Source organism: Aquila chrysaetos, assembly GCF_900496995.4.
Source record: "Aquila chrysaetos chrysaetos chromosome W unlocalized genomic scaffold, bAquChr1.4 W_unloc_2, whole genome shotgun sequence".
Classification (NCBI taxonomy): Eukaryota; Metazoa; Chordata; class Aves; order Accipitriformes; family Accipitridae; genus Aquila; species Aquila chrysaetos.
The window spans coordinates 5,082,568-5,100,741 of record NW_024470322.1 but is presented as its reverse complement, the minus strand read 5'-3'; the positions used below and the strand labels follow the sequence as shown (position 1 = coordinate 5,100,741).

At 41.0% G+C, this 18,174-nt stretch overlaps 2 protein-coding genes and 1 long non-coding RNA gene across 3 annotated transcripts in view; 1 reads left to right on the top strand and 2 right to left on the bottom strand.

Annotated features, from left to right (window-relative positions):
- LOC121232941 (microtubule-associated protein 1B-like) overlaps positions 1 to 18,174 on the top strand; it is an 86,798-nt gene that overhangs the window by 10,027 nt on the left and 58,597 nt on the right. The window lies entirely within an intron of this gene.
- Positions 244 to 3,710, bottom strand: LOC121232979. The gene is made up of 3 exons (XR_005931785.1): positions 3,701 to 3,710; positions 698 to 704; positions 244 to 482 (listed from the first exon to the last, which is right to left on the bottom strand). It is a non-coding gene; the product is annotated as an uncharacterized LOC121232979 (long non-coding RNA).
- On the bottom strand, positions 783 to 17,610 carry LOC121232958. The gene is made up of 2 exons (XM_041121526.1): positions 17,607 to 17,610; positions 783 to 2,007 (listed from the first exon to the last, which is right to left on the bottom strand). The coding sequence occupies exon 2, from the start codon at positions 1,906 to 1,908 to the stop codon at positions 880 to 882; it is 1,029 nt and encodes a 342-aa protein (XP_040977460.1). The 5' UTR covers positions 1,909 to 2,007; positions 17,607 to 17,610; the 3' UTR covers positions 783 to 879.

The window sequence follows — 18,174 nt, the reverse complement described above, 5'->3', positions numbered from 1 at the left end:
TCCATAGTTTGCCAAAATGCTGTATAGTCCTTGTCCTGTCCCACTCGGTGGGCTCGGGGGAGGTGATCTTTTAGATAGTCCATTTGTTGCCGAAATCCGGAATAAAACTCCTTAACAGCAATGAGAAGTTAAGAAGCAGGCACTCCTTTATTGCAGCGCTGGGCACACGGGGGATCGCTCCACCTATCGTGTGCACCTGTCTGGTTTAACTATGCAGGTTAAATACACACCTGTTATACATATTCACTAGATTTCCGAGAAATGTTATACATAATCATTAGTTTTCTGAGAAACTATTAACATATGTAAATGTCCTTTATGCAAGCCCATTGGAGGTCTCTGGCGGTCTTCAGAAGCCCTCTGGTGGTCTTCCATAGTCTTCCTCACTTGTCCGCTTCTTGACCTCTTCTTAGGTGATTCTGCGCAGTACGATTCTTGCCATCATATATTAGATTACACAAAAGTACATTCTATGTTAATTCCTTTTCTATGATTGGTCTTTTAATCATACCACCTTATTAATATTCTTATGTTAAAACAATCATTGGTCGATCTCACATAATCCATTAACCAGAACTTTGATCAAAATAGGGTTTCTAAGCAACAGAACTAAGGTCCATAACGATTTCTTAAAACAAACCACTATAATTAACCACTTTGTGTTAGAATTCTATGGTTAACTGACTGCCAACAATACTTGTATTCTTATGATTATGCTTAGCACATTTTGTAATGTTCCTAAGTCTCTATAACTACATTGCAAACTTCACACTATCTCACGATTTTGTTTTAATCAAATCTTTATCAAAGTATTTGCAACATTTCCCCCCTTTGAAAGTTTTGAAAATCATGTCAATACTTTCACTATAATTTTACTAATTATTCACTATAAGCTGGAGGAAACTCTGGGATTGATTGTCCATTCTGTTGTCTTGCAACAGCTTGGATGATCATGCGATTAAAAGAAGTTTTACGAGTAATTTGTTTTTTCAGAAAATAATAAATCAAAATGATCATTAAAAAGATTATCAACAAAGTTAATACTGTACTAATCAATGATTTAATCCAAGAACTTAGATTCCAGCCTAATCCCTTAAAGATCTTGTCTATCCAACTCTCTTGCATATCTTGTAGCAACTCTTGTGTGTCTTTCTCAATTTTTCCCAATAATTCCAAATCATGTTCTACATCTTGAGTTACATTCAGAATGTGTATGCAACAATGGTCCAATCTGTCTTTTAAATATCCACACACTCCGTGTTCTTTAAGCAAAAGCATATCTAAAGCCATTCTATTTTGCAAAGTCATTTTGGAAGTGGCCTGTAATTGTATATTTAGATCTCTAAATCCTTTTCTGGTCACATTGGCCAGTTTCTCTACCTGTCCTGTTAGTTGGTACAGCCAGTCTCGATTCCTATATATTGCCAAAGGGGTTAGTAAAGATTTTAGGGCCCAACTAATTCTAACTCCAGTGGAGGGTTCATTCCATTCATCATCTATTTCTGACTTTTTCGCCCGTTCCAATTTCAAATTTTCTAATGATCCTTTAAAAGGAGACTTTTTCCAAATTGGGCATAATGTTGGCATTCCCAAGGTGATTTGCTTTACCTTCCCATCAAGAGGCAGATGGGTTGTCCAGGTTCCATCACTCATTGCCCAAACTAAGTGTCCTGGACTCTGAATAGTAGTTTTTCTGCAACTAAATATTGTTCCTCTTTTAGGTTTAAAGGTTTCAGTCAATTGGAGATCATTTTTAAGTCCTCTACACAAGCAGCCATACTTCACGGCTGCTGCTAAAGGTGGAATTCTTTGAATTGCCATGTCTTTAGTACTGCAATTGTATATTTTCTCACTTTTCCACCAAGATACTAAATTTTCCTTTTTGTCGTAATGTACTCCCTTTGTCATTTACTGATGGCCAAGCTGTAAAAATGGTTCCATCCTAAGTAAAACACCAAGGAGCTTTAGCCATATATTGGAATTGAGACAGTATAGTCATAGACCACACTGAATCCCAACTAATTGTCCTTTCTGGTATTGTCCGATTAGCCTTATCACATTTCCATTCCATGATCATTCGAGTTGTATTTTTCTTAACTTGTTCATCATAAGTACAATATCCTACATTATGAAATCTCCCAATTTTAATAAAAACAGAATTTAATACTTTTTCACAATCTGCCCTGCTCCCTGGAGACTTCCATTGTTTCTTAATAGTTGTCACTTGTTCTTGCCATCCAACTACTGGCCTTTGTTCACAATGGGTAGTCCCATTTCTATGTTCTAAATTAGTCAAATTCATTGTCAAAATTCCCCATGGAACAGATTCACCAACTGCCCTTGGTATTGGCAAACAGGCAGTAATTTGTGTCACATTCTGGAAATTAGCAAATCCCTTAATCAATCCTACCATCAAATTTTCTTCCTGTGTTTTCTTTGGGAGATAAATTAATTGTTCAGCTTGTCTCTTATTTCTTGTCTTTTTCTTCAGCCCAAATTGTCCTGGTAGATACTTGCTTTTTTTCCTTATCTCTCATCCAAATAATTTCTAATTTGTCAGGATCAAATTCTGGAATCTGAGTAAAATTACATCTCAATCCCAAAGTACCTCCATAGTTCACTGTTACTTGTTGTTTAGCCACAATCTCCGACCAGACTCCCACCAATATTATTTCCCAAATTAAAATCCATTTCCCCCAGATTTCAAAATGATATGCAAGATTAGACATGTTTCAAAGTCAGTTTTGAAGTTCTAGGGTCTCTATATACAACTTTCCAAGATGATGGAGCTTTCTTCACCCGAGTATAGTGGATCCATGCATCTGATTCAGCAATCTTGACAGCGGTGAAAGTAGTCAACAACATTTGAAAGGGTCCTTTCCAACGTTCCTGAAGAGGTTCAGAAGTCCATGTCTTTACATAGACATAATCACCTGGTTGGAAATCATGTACTGGATTTTCCAAAGACAGAGGCCTATTCCAAACGACCGCACTCCGAAGCGCAGCTAAAGTTTTTCCTAAAGAAAGCAGATAATTATATACATCTTGTTTTCCTTTTAAATGTATGTTCAGATTTGGTTCAGGAGATTCATAAGTTTTACCATATAGTAGCTCATAGGGACTGATTAATGTCCCACTCTTTGGCTGAACCTGAATTCGTAAAAGGGCCAGTGGGAGTGCCTGAGGCCATTTCAAATTAGTTTCCTGACATATTTTACTAACTTGTCTTTTCAATGTTTGATTCATTCTTTCCACCTTTTCACTAGATTGTGGTCTCCAAGGTGTATGTAAGTCCCATGTAATTCCCAAAATTCTGTTAACACCCTGGACCACTTCTGCAACAAAATGGGAACCTCTATCAGAAGAGATTCCAATAGGTACTCCAAATCTTGGGATAATTTCTTGTAATAACCATTTAATGACCTCCTTTGCTTGATTAGTTCAACAGGGAAAGGCTTCCGGCCATCCTGTAAAAGTATCAACCCCCACCAGAATGTATCGATATCCATTTTGTCGAGGTAACTCTGAAAAATCTATTTGCCAATAATCCCCTGGTTCTATTCCTGATTTCAGTATTCCCATTTGAACTTTTTTCTTTACAACTGGATTGTTTTTTTAAACATATCTCACATTTCACAGTTGTTATTTTAGTAATTTCTAGCATTTTTACTGATACCACTTGCCTTCTCAAGAGGGTTACTAATGCTTCTGCTCCCCAATGACATTCCTTATGTTTTGTCTGTACTATTTCTCTCATTACAAATGGTGGGACTACTACTTGACCTTTTGATGTCACCCACCATCCTTCCAGATTTTTCCTTGCATTTAATAATCTCCCCAATTTCTCATCCTCCTCTGAATATTTAGGTTTTTCCTTTGGTAATGCAATAGTTTTTGTAGGAATTAATGCCATTTGTAAGGCATTCCTTTTGGCTGCTTCCCTAGCTGATTTATCTGCTAATCTGTTCCCTACAATCTCTTTTGTATTCCCTGATTGATGTGTTTTACAGTGCATGATTGCTACTGCAGTTGGTTTCTGAACTGCTTGTAATAAATACAAAATCTTTTCTTTATATTTAATGTTGGACCCCTGAGAGGATAATAATCCTCTTTCTTTCCATAAAATCCCATGGACATGGACCACACCAAATGCATATTTCAAATCAGTCCAGATATTTACTTTCTTTTCTTCACTCAATTCTAGAGCCCTTGTCAAAGCCACTAATTCTGCCTTCTGAGCTGAAGTTGTGCTCGGCAAAGCATTGGCTTCTATAACTGATTTTTCAGTTGTTACCGCATATCCTGCATAGCGGATTCCGTTTTCGACGAAACTGCTACCATCTGTGTACAATTCCCAGTCCGGATTGTCCATAGATACATCCTTCAGATCCTCTTGACTGGAATATACATATTCAATGGTAGTCAGGCAATCATGTTCTAGTTGTCCTTCTTCCTGTACAGAACTCAGAAAGACTGCAGGATTAGTTAAGTTAGTGGTTTTCAAAATCACATCATCTTGCTCCATTAAAATTACCTGATATTTCATCATTCTGCTCGGAGATAGCCAATGGCCCCCTTTTTGCTCCAACACTGATATCACCATGTGTGGCACATATACCACCATCATTCTTCCCAAAGTCAATTTCCAAGCCTCCTGTATTATCATCACGGTGGCTGTTACCGCTCTCAAACAAGCAGGCCAGCCCTTACTTACAAAGTCCAAGTGTTTGGAAAAATATCCAACCGGTCGTTTCCAACTTCCCATCTTCTGAGTCAGCACTCCCAGTGCAATGTGTTGTTTCTCATGTACAAATAACTGGAATTCTTTAGTCAAATCCGGAAGTCCCAAGGCTGGTGTTATCATCAGGGCCTGTTTTAAATTCTTGAAAGCTCTCTGCTGATCTGGACCCCATTCAAATGGTGGACCTTTAAGAGCTTCATATAATGGTTTAGCCAACAGACCATAGTTCATTATCCATAGCCGACACCACCCAGTCATTCCCAAAAAGGTTCTCAATTCATGGGTATTTCTCGGCTCCAGGATACTGCAAATTGTTTCTTTGCGGTCTGTTCCCAACTGTCTTTGCCCTTGTGAGATTTCAAAACCCAGATATATCACAGTCTGTTTTGCTATCTGGGCCTTATTTCTAGAGACTTTGTATCCACTTAGCCCCAAAAAGTTTAGAAGATCAATTGTTACCTTTATACACGCTGGTCTTTCTTCTGTCGCTATCAATATGTTGTCTACATACTGTAGGAGCAAATGTCCAGGTTTGGGACCATCTCGTTTCCACATCTCAAGTTCTTTTGCTAATTGGCTCCCAAAAATTGTTGGACTATTCTTGAACCCTTGCGGCAATCTTGTCCATGTCAGTTGTGTTTTTCGTCCTGTTTTTGGATTTTCCTACTCAAAAGCAAATAATTTTCGACTTCCTTTCTCCAGGGGTATACAAAAGAAAGCATCCTTCAAATCAAGCACTGTAAACCACTGATGATTCTCCCCTAGAGCTGTTAAAAGTGTATATGGATTGGCCACTACAGGATGTATATCTTTTACTATCTGATTTATCGCCCTCAAATCCTGTACTAATCTATATTCTCCTGATGGCTTTTTCACTGGTAAAATTGGAGTATTATATTCAGATTCACACTCCTCTAAAATTCCATATTCCAAAAATGTATCAATTAATTTCTTGATTCCCAATCTAGCTTCGGGTTTAATTGGATACTGCTTTAATCTCACTGGCTTCACATTTTCCTTCAGTTCTACCTTTACAGGCTGTGCCATTTTAGATTTTCCAGGTATCTCTGTGTTCCAAACTGTAGGGATCACAGCATCATCAACTTCTTGCGGCATCTCCTGAATCTTAACCTTCTCCTGTATCATCAATATTTCTCCTGTCTTTGATTCTGGTATTTTTAAAAGAATTTCTCCTCCCTCAAAAGCTATCTGTGCATTTAATTTGGATAGCAGATCTCAACCCAACAAGGGTATCGGACATTCTGGCACATACAAAAATTCATGTGTAATTGCCTTATTTCCAAATTTTAAATCAAGGGGTTGAAAGAATGGTCTATTTTCCTGTTTCCCAGTCGCTCCAATTATAGTTGTCATCTTATCTCCTAATTTCCCTTTATAAGTATTTAAAACAGAATATACTGCTCCCGTATCAACTAAAAATTCAACTTTATCATCTCCCAGCTTAATTGTAACCAGAGGTTCAGCTGGGTTCCCCTCCGGTCCCCTTTATTCATTTAAAGTCATCATTTTTGCAGCCTCTTGCTGATTTGTTTGCAGTTTAGGGCAATCCTTTTTCCAATGTCCATCCTCCCTACAATATGCACACTGATTCATTCTTAGAGGTGCATTAGGTTCCTGGTTACCAAAGTTTCTAAAACCTCCTCTTTTGGTACCGTATATTTAATGCACCTCTTTCTAATATCACAAGCCGAACAACAACTCTTAGTTTTCTTATTTTCTGAAGTTAATGTCATCAACAAATTGTCTCGACTAATTAACTTGCATTCTTTTTGCCAATCTGTTCTCTGCCTCAAATAAAAGAACAGATCCACATAAGGCACTTCACTCCATTTACCCTCTCTCCTACAAAATAACATTAACTGTAATATAGTATTATAGCTTAAAGTTCCATTTGTTGGCCACTTCTCCTGATCTTCCAAAACATACAAAGGCCACCAATGATTACAATATTCAGTCATTTGATTTTTACGCAGATCATCATGCAATTCACCCCAATGTGCCAACAAACATCCCAATGGAGATGTTTTCGGTATTTTTCCATCAGTGGATAAATTTCCCATACTCTTACTCTTAAATAATTTGGCTAATGCCATTATACTTATATTAAATACCAAACATAAAATATCAAATATCAAGTACTAGAATACCAAACCAACGTCAGATGCCAAGTATCAAGTACAAAGTGTCAAATACCAAATGCATGCATCAAATACCAAATACCAAACTAATGCAAATGACAATTGTCCCAAATATACAGATACACAAATGTCCAACCCAGCAATAGCTTTTGCTTATGACTTACGGGCAGACGCCTAGGCTCCTACACAAACGGGTACCCTCTGAGCCCCAACCCTGCGAAGCTTTCGCCGCGCCTTACGGGCAGGCTATCCAAACAAATTTTAAAGAAGTGCCTTACCCTTTCTCCAGGGAACGTTGCAAGGAGCTTTGTGAGTCGAGAGCGATGGTTCTCCCCGAGAATCCCTTGGTGCCGGCTGGAGTTCGATCAACACTCGATCTCGTCCAGTCTCACTCGCAAGGTCCCATCTGGGTCACCAAAACTGTTGCCGAAATCCGGAATAAAACTCCTTAACAGCAATGAGAAGTTAAGAAGCAGGCACTCCTTTATTGCAGCGCTGGGCACACGGGGGATCGCTCCACCTATCGTGTGCACCTGTCTGGTTTAACTATGCAGGTTAAATACACACCTGTTATACATATTCACTAGATTTCCGAGAAATGTTATACATAATCATTAGTTTTCTGAGAAACTATTAACATATGTAAATGTCCTTTATGCAAGCCCATTGGAGGTCTCTGGCGGTCTTCAGAAGCCCTCTGGTGGTCTTCCATAGTCTTCCTCACTTGTCCGCTTCTTGACCTCTTCTTAGGTGATTCTGCGCAGTACGATTCTTGCCATCATATATTAGATTACACAAAAGTACATTCTATGTTAATTCCTTTTCTATGATTGGTCTTTTAATCATACCACCTTATTAATATTCTTATGTTAAAACAATCATTGGTCGATCTCACATAATCCATTAACCAGAACTTTGATCAAAATAGGGTTTCTAAGCAACAGAACTAAGGTCCATAACGATTTCTTAAAACAAACCACTATAATTAACCACTTTGTGTTAGAATTCTATGGTTAACTGACTGCCAACAATACTTGTATTCTTATGATTATGCTTAGCACATTTTGTAATGTTCCTAAGTCTCTATAACTACATTGCAAACTTCACACTATCTCACGATTTTGTTTTAATCAAATCTTTATCAAAGTATTTGCAACACATTGCCGCACAGAGGAGTCACAACAATGACTCAGGAGGGACAGGGAAAATTTCAACACCCCGTTTCGCTCGGCAAATCCCAGGGCAGGAGTCATGACAATGGCTCCTAAATGCTCAAAATATGTTTTATTTCACATTGACTTATAACACAAGTGTGGATAAATTTTGCATAGCAGATATTTCGCATAAAAAACTTGACACCTAACAGCCCTAGCAAAATATTCCTAACAACAAGGTAGGAGGAAGAGAAGAGATAAGAGAGAGAGAGAAGAAAGAGAAAAAAGGCGAGGTAAGTATCACCACCCTTGGATCCAGCGAGGAAAGAGTCTTGGTAGTAACTGTCCGGATTCCTCAGGCAGTGGGCACGCACCTGGGGATTGGTCTCCCCCCCTTTTATACCCTCGTCTGAGAGCCCTTCGCGCAAGCGTTGTGGGGTTTTCTCGAAAGTTCTTGGGGGGGGGGGGGGGGGGGTGTCGCTGATGCCCCCTTATCCCATTTAACTTGTTTACACAACTGCCGTGGTAAGGGCCTGTGGCAAAACTCCGAACCTGTGACAAAACGTCCAAAGCGCAACCGCTAGAAAACTTCCCAGAAAGACAATCGCCAGAAAGCCTCTTTGAGGCACAACTGCTAGAAAGCCTCCCAGAAACAGTTCACTACCCCACCTCTGCAGGGCACATCCTGTTTCGGCTTCTTGGGGCTATCCGCTTGGTTGTTTGAGACAAAATGGTTGCCATTCTCTCACAGTCTCTCAGTCCCTCACAGTCCTATTGCATTTGTCAAAGCAGATCTACCCCCAGTTAATATCATGCCTAGTAACTTGCAATGTCAGCTCATGGAGTCGCTGATAAAATCCTAAAGGGCATGGTTTTAGTGCTCTCTTACTGAAAACTGTAGTTAAAAATTCATCAAGTAAGCGGACATAGGTACTTGAGCAAAACTTATCACTGACAATGAAAGACACACAAAAAAAGCTAACAAGTCAAGGCCAGATTTCTCAACCGGTATCTGAGCACCATCACTAAGCACCTAGGAATTAATTCAGTTAAAAACTCAAGTAGTCTGGTATGCACATTTACGGGCAACATATAAATATGATTCTACAGCTGAGACGCTGATAGCTGGAATAGCTATTGAGTGGAGTCATTGATCAGCAGTCCTGGCTAACCAGGGAGGTCCCAGTTGACTGGAGGTTAGCAAATGTGATGCCCATCTACAAGAAGGGCTGGAAGGAAGATCCAGGGAACTACAGGCCTGTCAGCCTGACCTCAGTGCCAGGGAAGGTTATGGAGCAGCTCTTCTTGAATACCATCACAAGGCACGTACAGGACAACCAGGGGATCAGGCCTGGTCAGCATGGGTTTATGAAAGGCAGGTCTTGCTTAACTAACCTGATCTCCTTCTATGACAAGGTGACCCACCTAGTGGATGAGGGAAAGGCTGTGGATGTTGTTTACCTGGACTTTAGTAACGCCTTTGACACTGTTTCCCACAGCATTCTCCTGGAGAAACTGGCTGCTCGTGGCTTGGACTGGTGTATTCTTCGCTGGGTAAAAAAACTGGCTGGATGGATGAGCCCAAAGAGTTGTGGTGAATGGAGTTAAATCCAGTTGGTGGCCGGTCACAAGTGGCGTTCCCCAGGGCTCAGTATTGGGGCCAGTTCTGTTCAATATCTTTATCAATGATGTGGACGAGGGGATCGAGTGCACCCTCAGTAAGTTTGCGGATGACACCAAGTTGGGTGGGAGGGTTGATCTGCTTGAGGGTAGAAAGGCTCTACAGGGGGATCTGGACAGGCTGGATGGATGGGCCGAGGCCAATTGTATGAGGTTCAACAAGGCCAAGTGTTGGACCGCAGCGCCCATTGCCGAGGTTTGGGTAGCCGCAGTGCCTGTCATCTTCTTAGATCCAGAGACCTTCTCTTCCCCTTGAGGGTGCTGAGTGGTGTCGAACAGGGCTCGATAGGCATGGGCCAGGCCCCAGCACGTTGCAGTGATTTGTATCTCTCTGGAGCTGCCGGGGTGACAGCATACCTCCTCCAAATATTTTACTAGTTCTTCCGGATTCTGCACTTGTTCGGGGTGAATTTCCAAAACATTGGAGGTGCCCACTGTTCTAGGTACTTGCCCATACTACCCCACACACCCTGCCACTCATAATTATCCAGCCTCGGGGCAGACCTCTGGGTGATCTTCTTAAATAGTTGTTTAACCTTAAACAAGAGCTGAACCACATTCAGGAGCATGCTAATTCCTAGCAGTAGGGCTAGGACCGTGCTGGTCTCAACACCCCAAGAATATTCAAATTTTTCAAAATTGTCAAACACCATTGTAACTGGACTGAAGGAGAAAGGAGAGGGGAAGAAAGGTACCCCACCCATAGACTGGCTCTCCGAGGAGGAAAGGTAAATGGTGTAATTATTAATAGTTTCCCACACATGGCTCCTGGAGTATAAAGGTGACAATGCTGAGTGCAAATACCAGATTAATCCCACAACCGATAACTTTATCATACCATAAACCAGTGTTATACAATACATCAAAGCAAAAAACTTAATCCACCTCCCACGGACAATAAGCAGCAGAAGAGGGACTACATACAGCAAGCGAGGTGATACATAACAGAACTTTAAAAACCACAGCAACAACTCTAAGAACATATACATCAACATAGTGACCAGCGACTATTAGACCAATATAATGAATGCTTGTAACAAATTTGTTTTAACAAGCTCTGGTCAGGTTTGTCGTTATCTCAACCCTTCGTGCCCCACGTTGGGCGCCAAAGTGGACTGTCGTGGTTTAACCCCAGCCAGCAACTAAGCACCACGCAGCCGCTCACTCACTTCCCTGCACACCCAGTGGGATGGGGGAGAAAATCGGGAAAAGAAGTAAAACTCGTGGGTTGAGATAAGAACGGTTTAATAGAACAGAAAAGAAGAAACTAGTAATGATAATGATAACACTAATAAAATGACAACAGCAATAATAAAAGGATTGGAATGTACAAATGATGCACAGTGCAATTGCTCACCACCCGCTGATCGACGCCCAGTTAGTCCCTGAGCAGCGATCCCTCCACCCCCACTCCCCCCCAGTTTATATACTAGACGTGACGTCACATGGTTTGGAGTACCCCGTTGGCCACTTTGGGTCAGCTGCCCTGGCTGTGTCCTGTGCCAACTTCTTGTGCCCCTCCAACTTTCTCGCTGGCTGGGCTTGAGAAGCTGAAAAATCCTTGACTTTAGACTAAACACTACTTAGCAACAACTGAAAACATCAGTGTGTTATCAACATTCTTCGCATACTGAACTCAAAACATAGCACTGTACCAGCTACTAGGAAGACAATTAACTCTATCCCAGCTGAAACCAGGACATTTGCTTATCTCTATTTTATGGGGTTTAAATTCTTTCACACCTATCAATCAGATGTGTTTTAAAGATAAAATTCATTCTGAAAGTAGTTGTTCAGAGATCACAGTGTCTCTAGGATTCTAATCTACAAAACCAATATGTGGAAATATTCCTAAACAAGATTAAAATATGCATTTCAGGAAGCCACTCTGAACTGTGAATATTTTGGAGGAAGATCCTAAGTTTTGTTTATATGGAGCATTAGTAAGTTCTACCTATCATCTTGAAAATAATGGAAAAGACTATGCAATTCATATAAAAAGGCTTTAAGGGCAAAACAATTGAAGAATAAGACATAAAGATGCTGTCACGACCCGGGCTGGACAGACCAGGAAGTCGTGTTGAGTTGGGAATTCCCTCGGGCTAAATTAAGGTGAAAGGACACCACACGATCCGTTAAACATTTTATTCATGGCAGAAGCAGCCTGAACTTGGGAGGCATAACAGCAGGTGGCGGGGTTTCTCACAACAGGAATTGGCATGGAACTAGCTCAGTGAACCCTGTAACCCGTGGTAACCATATGCATCAATTCAGGGAAGACAATAAGGAAAGCCCTCCCGTTGAGTCACGAGGTTCAGAGTGGACCCCCTTGCTTTCTAGACTCCTTCTCAGAGAAGAGCCTAGGGGCTGCTGGATCCACTCTTAGTCCCAGACTTGGTCAACGGTTTTATGTCTTAAAGGGATGAGGTGTAGGGTTTATGAAAAGGAGAGAGAGAGAGAGACAGAGGAAAAGAAAAGAGAAAGATTTCACCAGTCCTGGGTCCAGCGTTGGTCCAGCCAGTCTAAAGGTCCAGTTCCAGTGGGCGTGTGTATGCATGGGGCTTCAGTTTGTGTCCTTTTATCATCTCCTTGCTCCTCCTTCGGGTGGGCACTCAAACTCATTAGGCTAATTAGGTGTCATGCGCTGTTTCTGCTTCCAGAACCTTTGGGAAATGGGTCGGTGGGTTTGGGAGTCGTTTGGGGAGTAACTTCTCCCTCCCTGCAGACATGACCATTGTTTGATCTTTGGCCATGCATGGTGAGCTGCCCTGCTCAGCATATCAGAACACGGTGCTGCGCATCCTCCACACGCCCTCCCCCTCCTGTTCTGTGCTGATCAGCTGCTTTTCACCTGTGGTTCTTTGCTATGCAGGGTTCGTTGTTATGCAGAGTTCATCGTTAGGCAGAACTTGCCCCACCACAATGTTTGAGACATTAACTCTTTCAGTGTCTCACAGATGCATATGAAGATTTCCATGTTGGTGAGTGCTGCAGTCTTCTAGCTGTCTCTGAAACCTCTTATTTCAAGGTTGGAACGGTGATTCCTGAGGGAGACAGTGACTTAAGGTAAATGATTTGTTAGTGAAAGCCCATGTCAGACACTCGGGATGGGATGGGGTGTTGGCTTCTCAAAGCCATACTGACTACAGCCATGCTATTGAACAAGGCAGGTCTCATGACTAGGGACATTGCATGGCCCTCTGGTAAACAGCCATCACTCTTCCTTCTCTGCCCAGATATGAAATTGCCCTGCTCTCTAAACACTCTTTTTTTTTTCCTTCCTATAATTACAGGAGATAATTTCTTGGAGTAGGGTCATAAAGCTGCACTCACCTGTTTGAAAAGCGTAATTCCAGCTGTGCCAGTTTGGATTTACATCCTTTGCTTGTCGTCCTCTCACTGAATTTACAGTGTTGACAAATAGTGGTAGACAATGCTTCCGGGATTTGAGCTTTATCCACCATGTGGACTGTGAATGACCCAGGTCAATGAAAGAATAGAAGTGGCAGAGTTCAGAGACAGCCATGCCTGACTACAGCAACAATTAGGCATCAAATGAGAAAGCAAAGACTGCTGCCAGAAACCTGCTATCTCTGCAACAACTGGTTGGGATATTGGGTAGTTCCCCCAGAAATATGAAATCTTAGATATTGGGAATAATTGGTTATCCTAGGATGATAAGGAATGTTTGGTTTCCTAATCAAAGTAGTATTCCAATAATTAAAGACAGTCACACACCCGCTGAGCAACCTCTTTGTCATAAATTGGTCCTTGAAATACTTAAATGTTCTTTGCCAAAAATATTGATTTATAAAAATGACAAAAGAAAAGCTGCTTTCTTCAAGAAGAGGCTTTTCTTTTTGCCTGTTGGTAGCGAATTTTAATGCTTGATAGCAATAACTTGCAGCTGAACTCATTGAACAGATTGGTACTGTTGACTGACTACTGGATATATTTTTCCTTAAGCGAAGTCAAGGGTGAACCCATTTATCAGGAGCTTTGGATTCCACTACTGTTGCAAGTGTAGTATATAAACAGGAGGTGTATTCTTGTTCTCTTTGACTCTGATTTTATTGACGTTTTCAGCAATCTTGGTTTTAAATTTCACTGTTGTCCAGAGTCTCCGTGAAATCAATAATGAAATCCCTAGGAGACACGGTTTAGTTTCTGTGGCATATCCCCTTTTTGGCAGATAAACCTATTTTAGTAGGCATTAAAAATATAATATATAAACTTGTATTGTTGTTGTGCTTTAGACTGATTTGCTTCAACTTTTTTTCAAGAGTACTTTTTGTAGTATTACTTTGTTCAGAAGAGATTTTTAGTGCTTTAGCAGTCATTCATAGAGCCCTGAAATTGTAAAACACAAAGAAGTATGTGAAAAATACTGTTTCTGAAGGTGAAGAATAAAAGCTGAGGGTAGTAATTTGCCCCCGACAATAAGAGGTGGGAGTGAAAGGCCAGCAGTTTGCTTCCACTTGAGAAATGGCTGTAGTTTCACAGCAAATTAGATGTCACATGAAGTTGGCAAATGGTGCAAGAAATCAATATTTAGCGTGAAAAGTTGATACAATTAGCTTGTTGATCAACAGAGTGTGTGAAAAGATGATTTAATGCCTTGAATTTACTTCAGGAGATTTCAGTGAGAATGGGTCACAGAGCTGTGGAGTACCCAGTGATTATTTGAGGTGGAGGTATTTCTTGCAGCAGCTCCTGGCACATCTCAGATCTGCGAGTATTAGTGTCGCGTACCAAGGGTGGAGCGACTCAGGTTCGTGGATTTCCTTTGTTAGAATTAAGGTGAAATGACACCAGGGGAGTTCAAACAACAATCAACATTTATTCAACCTAGCTAACCTTGCCCAAGTATAAGTGAACTTATCAATATGAACCTTGCATCATGTCATTAAGCCGCTGTTTGAAAATAGAAGGGAGGTGTAGAAAAAGAAGCGGAAAAAGGAACATGAAACTGTCAGAAGGAGAGCCCTCCCATTGAGTCACGAAGTTCAGAATGGAACCCTTGCTTTCTGGACTCCTTCTCAAAGCAGGTTTAAATAATTACAAGGAAAACAGTAACACTTTGCAGTCACACTCTTCCAAATCTTTGTCACTGTCAGAGGGCTCAGCAATGTTACTAGAGCTGACATTTTGTTCACAGCTCTCATGCCAACTCAGCATCCTAGCAGGTATTGTTGTGAATGAGATTTTGTTACACAGCTTTGGTTTAGCAGCAATTTAAGATTTATTAATATTTTTGAGATAGATCACAAGATTAGATTGTATAACTTTAACAGTACTTAATTATGAGCCAATTTAACAGAGTGATTCAATGGAATTTGTTACAGTCAAATTTGCAACTTAGTTAAAGATTCAAAAATGGCAAGGATCACCCAAAACTTGCAGCAGGGTTGCACACAGATGGAGGTTAAATCAAATCACACACACGCACAGATAAAACAGTTCCGAACCACAGAGACAGACAAAATTGACGTGCGGAAACAGACTCCACAATCAGTGAGATTGTAAAGTAGGTATGTTTATTCAGCGCTGGGCAGCACGGGGGGTAGTCCCACCAGTCATGCGCGCCTGACTCGGCAGTTCGCTTCAAATTTATACAGTCAAGTGTTACATATACATGGAGTTTTGCAATACGCCTATACATAGGCATGATCTATCCCCGCTTCATATTAAAATTAGTTCCAAAAGTCACAAGGCCGGTCTTGGCTGGTTTTTGGGGTGGACTGCTGCTTCTTATCAGGGACTATCTCCTGCCCCAGCCAGCCTCAACAATGCAAACATTAAGCATCACTTCTCATCCCCTTGGGCCAACAATGCAAACGTTAAGCACCACTTCTCATCCTCTTGGGCCATGTCTACCTCTATTGAAATTTCTTTAACTTCATTATAAGCTAGATAATTATTAAACAGTTCTTATCTACATCCATATATCTACTATATCTACTAAGGTTCCTTTGGCTCCCCCTTTCAGTCCCCCCTTTTCTAGAAAATAGTAAATTCTTTTACTATATCCAACTCTAGTACTTCTAATGCATTGTTTCCCTATCTAGCATTCTTTCAAAATATTTATTGGACTCGAGTTTTCGTCGCAACTGATTCTTTTTCCATTCGCTGTAGGAATCTCCTGTGCTTTGGAAACACCATAAGCTGCATCGAATTGTGGTACAAAGGATTATGAGCACAAAAATGATTACTATTGCTGTCACAAACAGTTGTTTTGGCCATGTTAAATTTGGCAACTAGGAAGTTAGTTTTTCCCATATCTCAGAAAAATCCCCATGATGTGTCATCCACAGTGATAAGATGTAACTCCTTAGAAATTTCCCAAATCTTTTCAATATCTGTCTCTACTTGCTGTCTTTCATTTAAATAAGCACAACAGCTTTGATTTATAAGTACGCACACACCCCCTTCCTTTGTGGTTAACATATCTAATGCAAGGCGATTTTGTATCGTTATCTTTGCCAAGGAATCAATTTCGGCTTGTAATTTTCCTAGAGCGTCAGCAGTAGTATTGGCTAAAGTCTCGACCACCGCTGATACATTGACTATTGCTTTTTCCAATTCAGATACTCCAAGCATTGGGAAAAGCCATCGTACCACACTGTGGAATGTGGTACCTCGTTCTATAAGAGGGTTAGAGGTTCTTTTAGTCCTCGTGCGGTGCCATGGGGATCGGAATATTCCCTGTAATTTTCCTAAGATAGGGAGTGTTTGTGGGATTATTATTACCTCTGTGCATTCTCCCCACCAATCGATAGGTAAACTCTTATGTGCCTCCCCGTTTGCACAAAGGTACCAACGCCCGTCAGGGAGATTACAATTGGATGGCTCCCGAGGAGGAGGAAGATAACAACTCCCTGTTAGATTTCCCCATCCTGTATTAGCTATCCCTGTAGAGTGTGATTCATTACATCGAAAGCAAGTTCCATTCAGTGTCCCAAGAAAACTAGAAGTGTTGGCATAATGGGGGCGCACATTACGGGGTCTCCCCCTCTGCCTCTTTCCATGTCTTTTAATCTCCAAGACCAATTGTATCGATCATTATCATGTGGGTCTCTGCTATCCAGATCAAGTTTATACTTCACTATAGTTCTGGAACCATTTCCATATAAACAAGTATAGTTGGCAGTTCTATTCAATAGTGTTTTAGTGCTGTTTGTTCTGAGGGGGACACCAATAAACGGGAAGGTTTCTCCTTGTTTGGGTATTAAGGTACACATCCAACAGCTTGATACATTAATATCCTTTGCTAGCTCCTGGTTATATCTGACAAACAGGTTTTCATCCCGTGCCTTACACAGAGTCCCCACAACTCCCCATATTACCGCGTAAAAACTAAATGTCCATTGGGTTTTGTGGTGACTTTCCATGGAGTTTTGGGTGTCTTTTTCACTCTGGTGTGATGAATCCAAGTGTTCTGTTCCTTGATTCTGATTGCAGTAAAGGAGGTGAGTAGTACTTGGAATGGTCCTTCCCACTGTGGCTCCAGGGTTTTTTCTGTAAGAGACTTTACATATACATAATCCTCAGGTTGTATATTATGTATAGGTCCATCCAAACCTCTCCCTCAAGTCCTAGCCACATGCTTCCTGATTTTATTGAGCTGCTTACTCAATGCTACCATGTAAGAGGTCACAATTTCATCCCCAGCTTGCACAGACACCCCTTTCTGTATTTCATAGGGTCGTCCATACAACATTTCAAAGGGGCTCAGTCCTTCTCTCGCCCTTGGTCTTGTTCATATACGCAGAAGGGCTAAAGGGAGAGACTGAGGCCATGTCAGATTTGTTTCTTGTCCCAATTTCACAATTTGCTGTTTGATTAAGTGGTTCATTTTTTCCACTTGACCACTCGACTGGGGGTGATATGGAGTATGAAGCTGCCAATCTATACCCAAATGGCGGCTAATTTGTTGTACTATTTTTGAGACAAAATGTGGTCCTCTGTCAGAGGACATGGTTGCTGGAACCCCAAAGCGTGGTATTATCTCTTGCACTAATATTTTAGTTACCTCCCGAGCTTTAGCTGTTCTTGTTGGGAATGCTTCTGGCCAACCTGAAAAGGTATCAGTTAATACCAATAAATATCGATACCCCCCTTTTCTTGGAAGTTCTGTAAAATCAATTTGCCATTGTTGTCCAGGCCCATTGCCTTTTCCAATCTGGCCCATTTCTGGCTTGGGGGTATTCTTAGGATTAGTCTGGAGGCAAAGATCGCATTGTTGAGTCACCTGTCTCACTGTGGTGTATAAATTTCTAGCCACAATTTCTCTTATCAAATGTTTATACAGAGCCTCTGTCCCCCAATGCCTTTTCCTATGCTCCTCCTGTATCAAATGCCACAGTAAGCAAGAGGGAATGATTAGTTTTCCCTGTGGGGTATGAGCCCACCCCTCTTCATTATATGACCCTTCCAAATC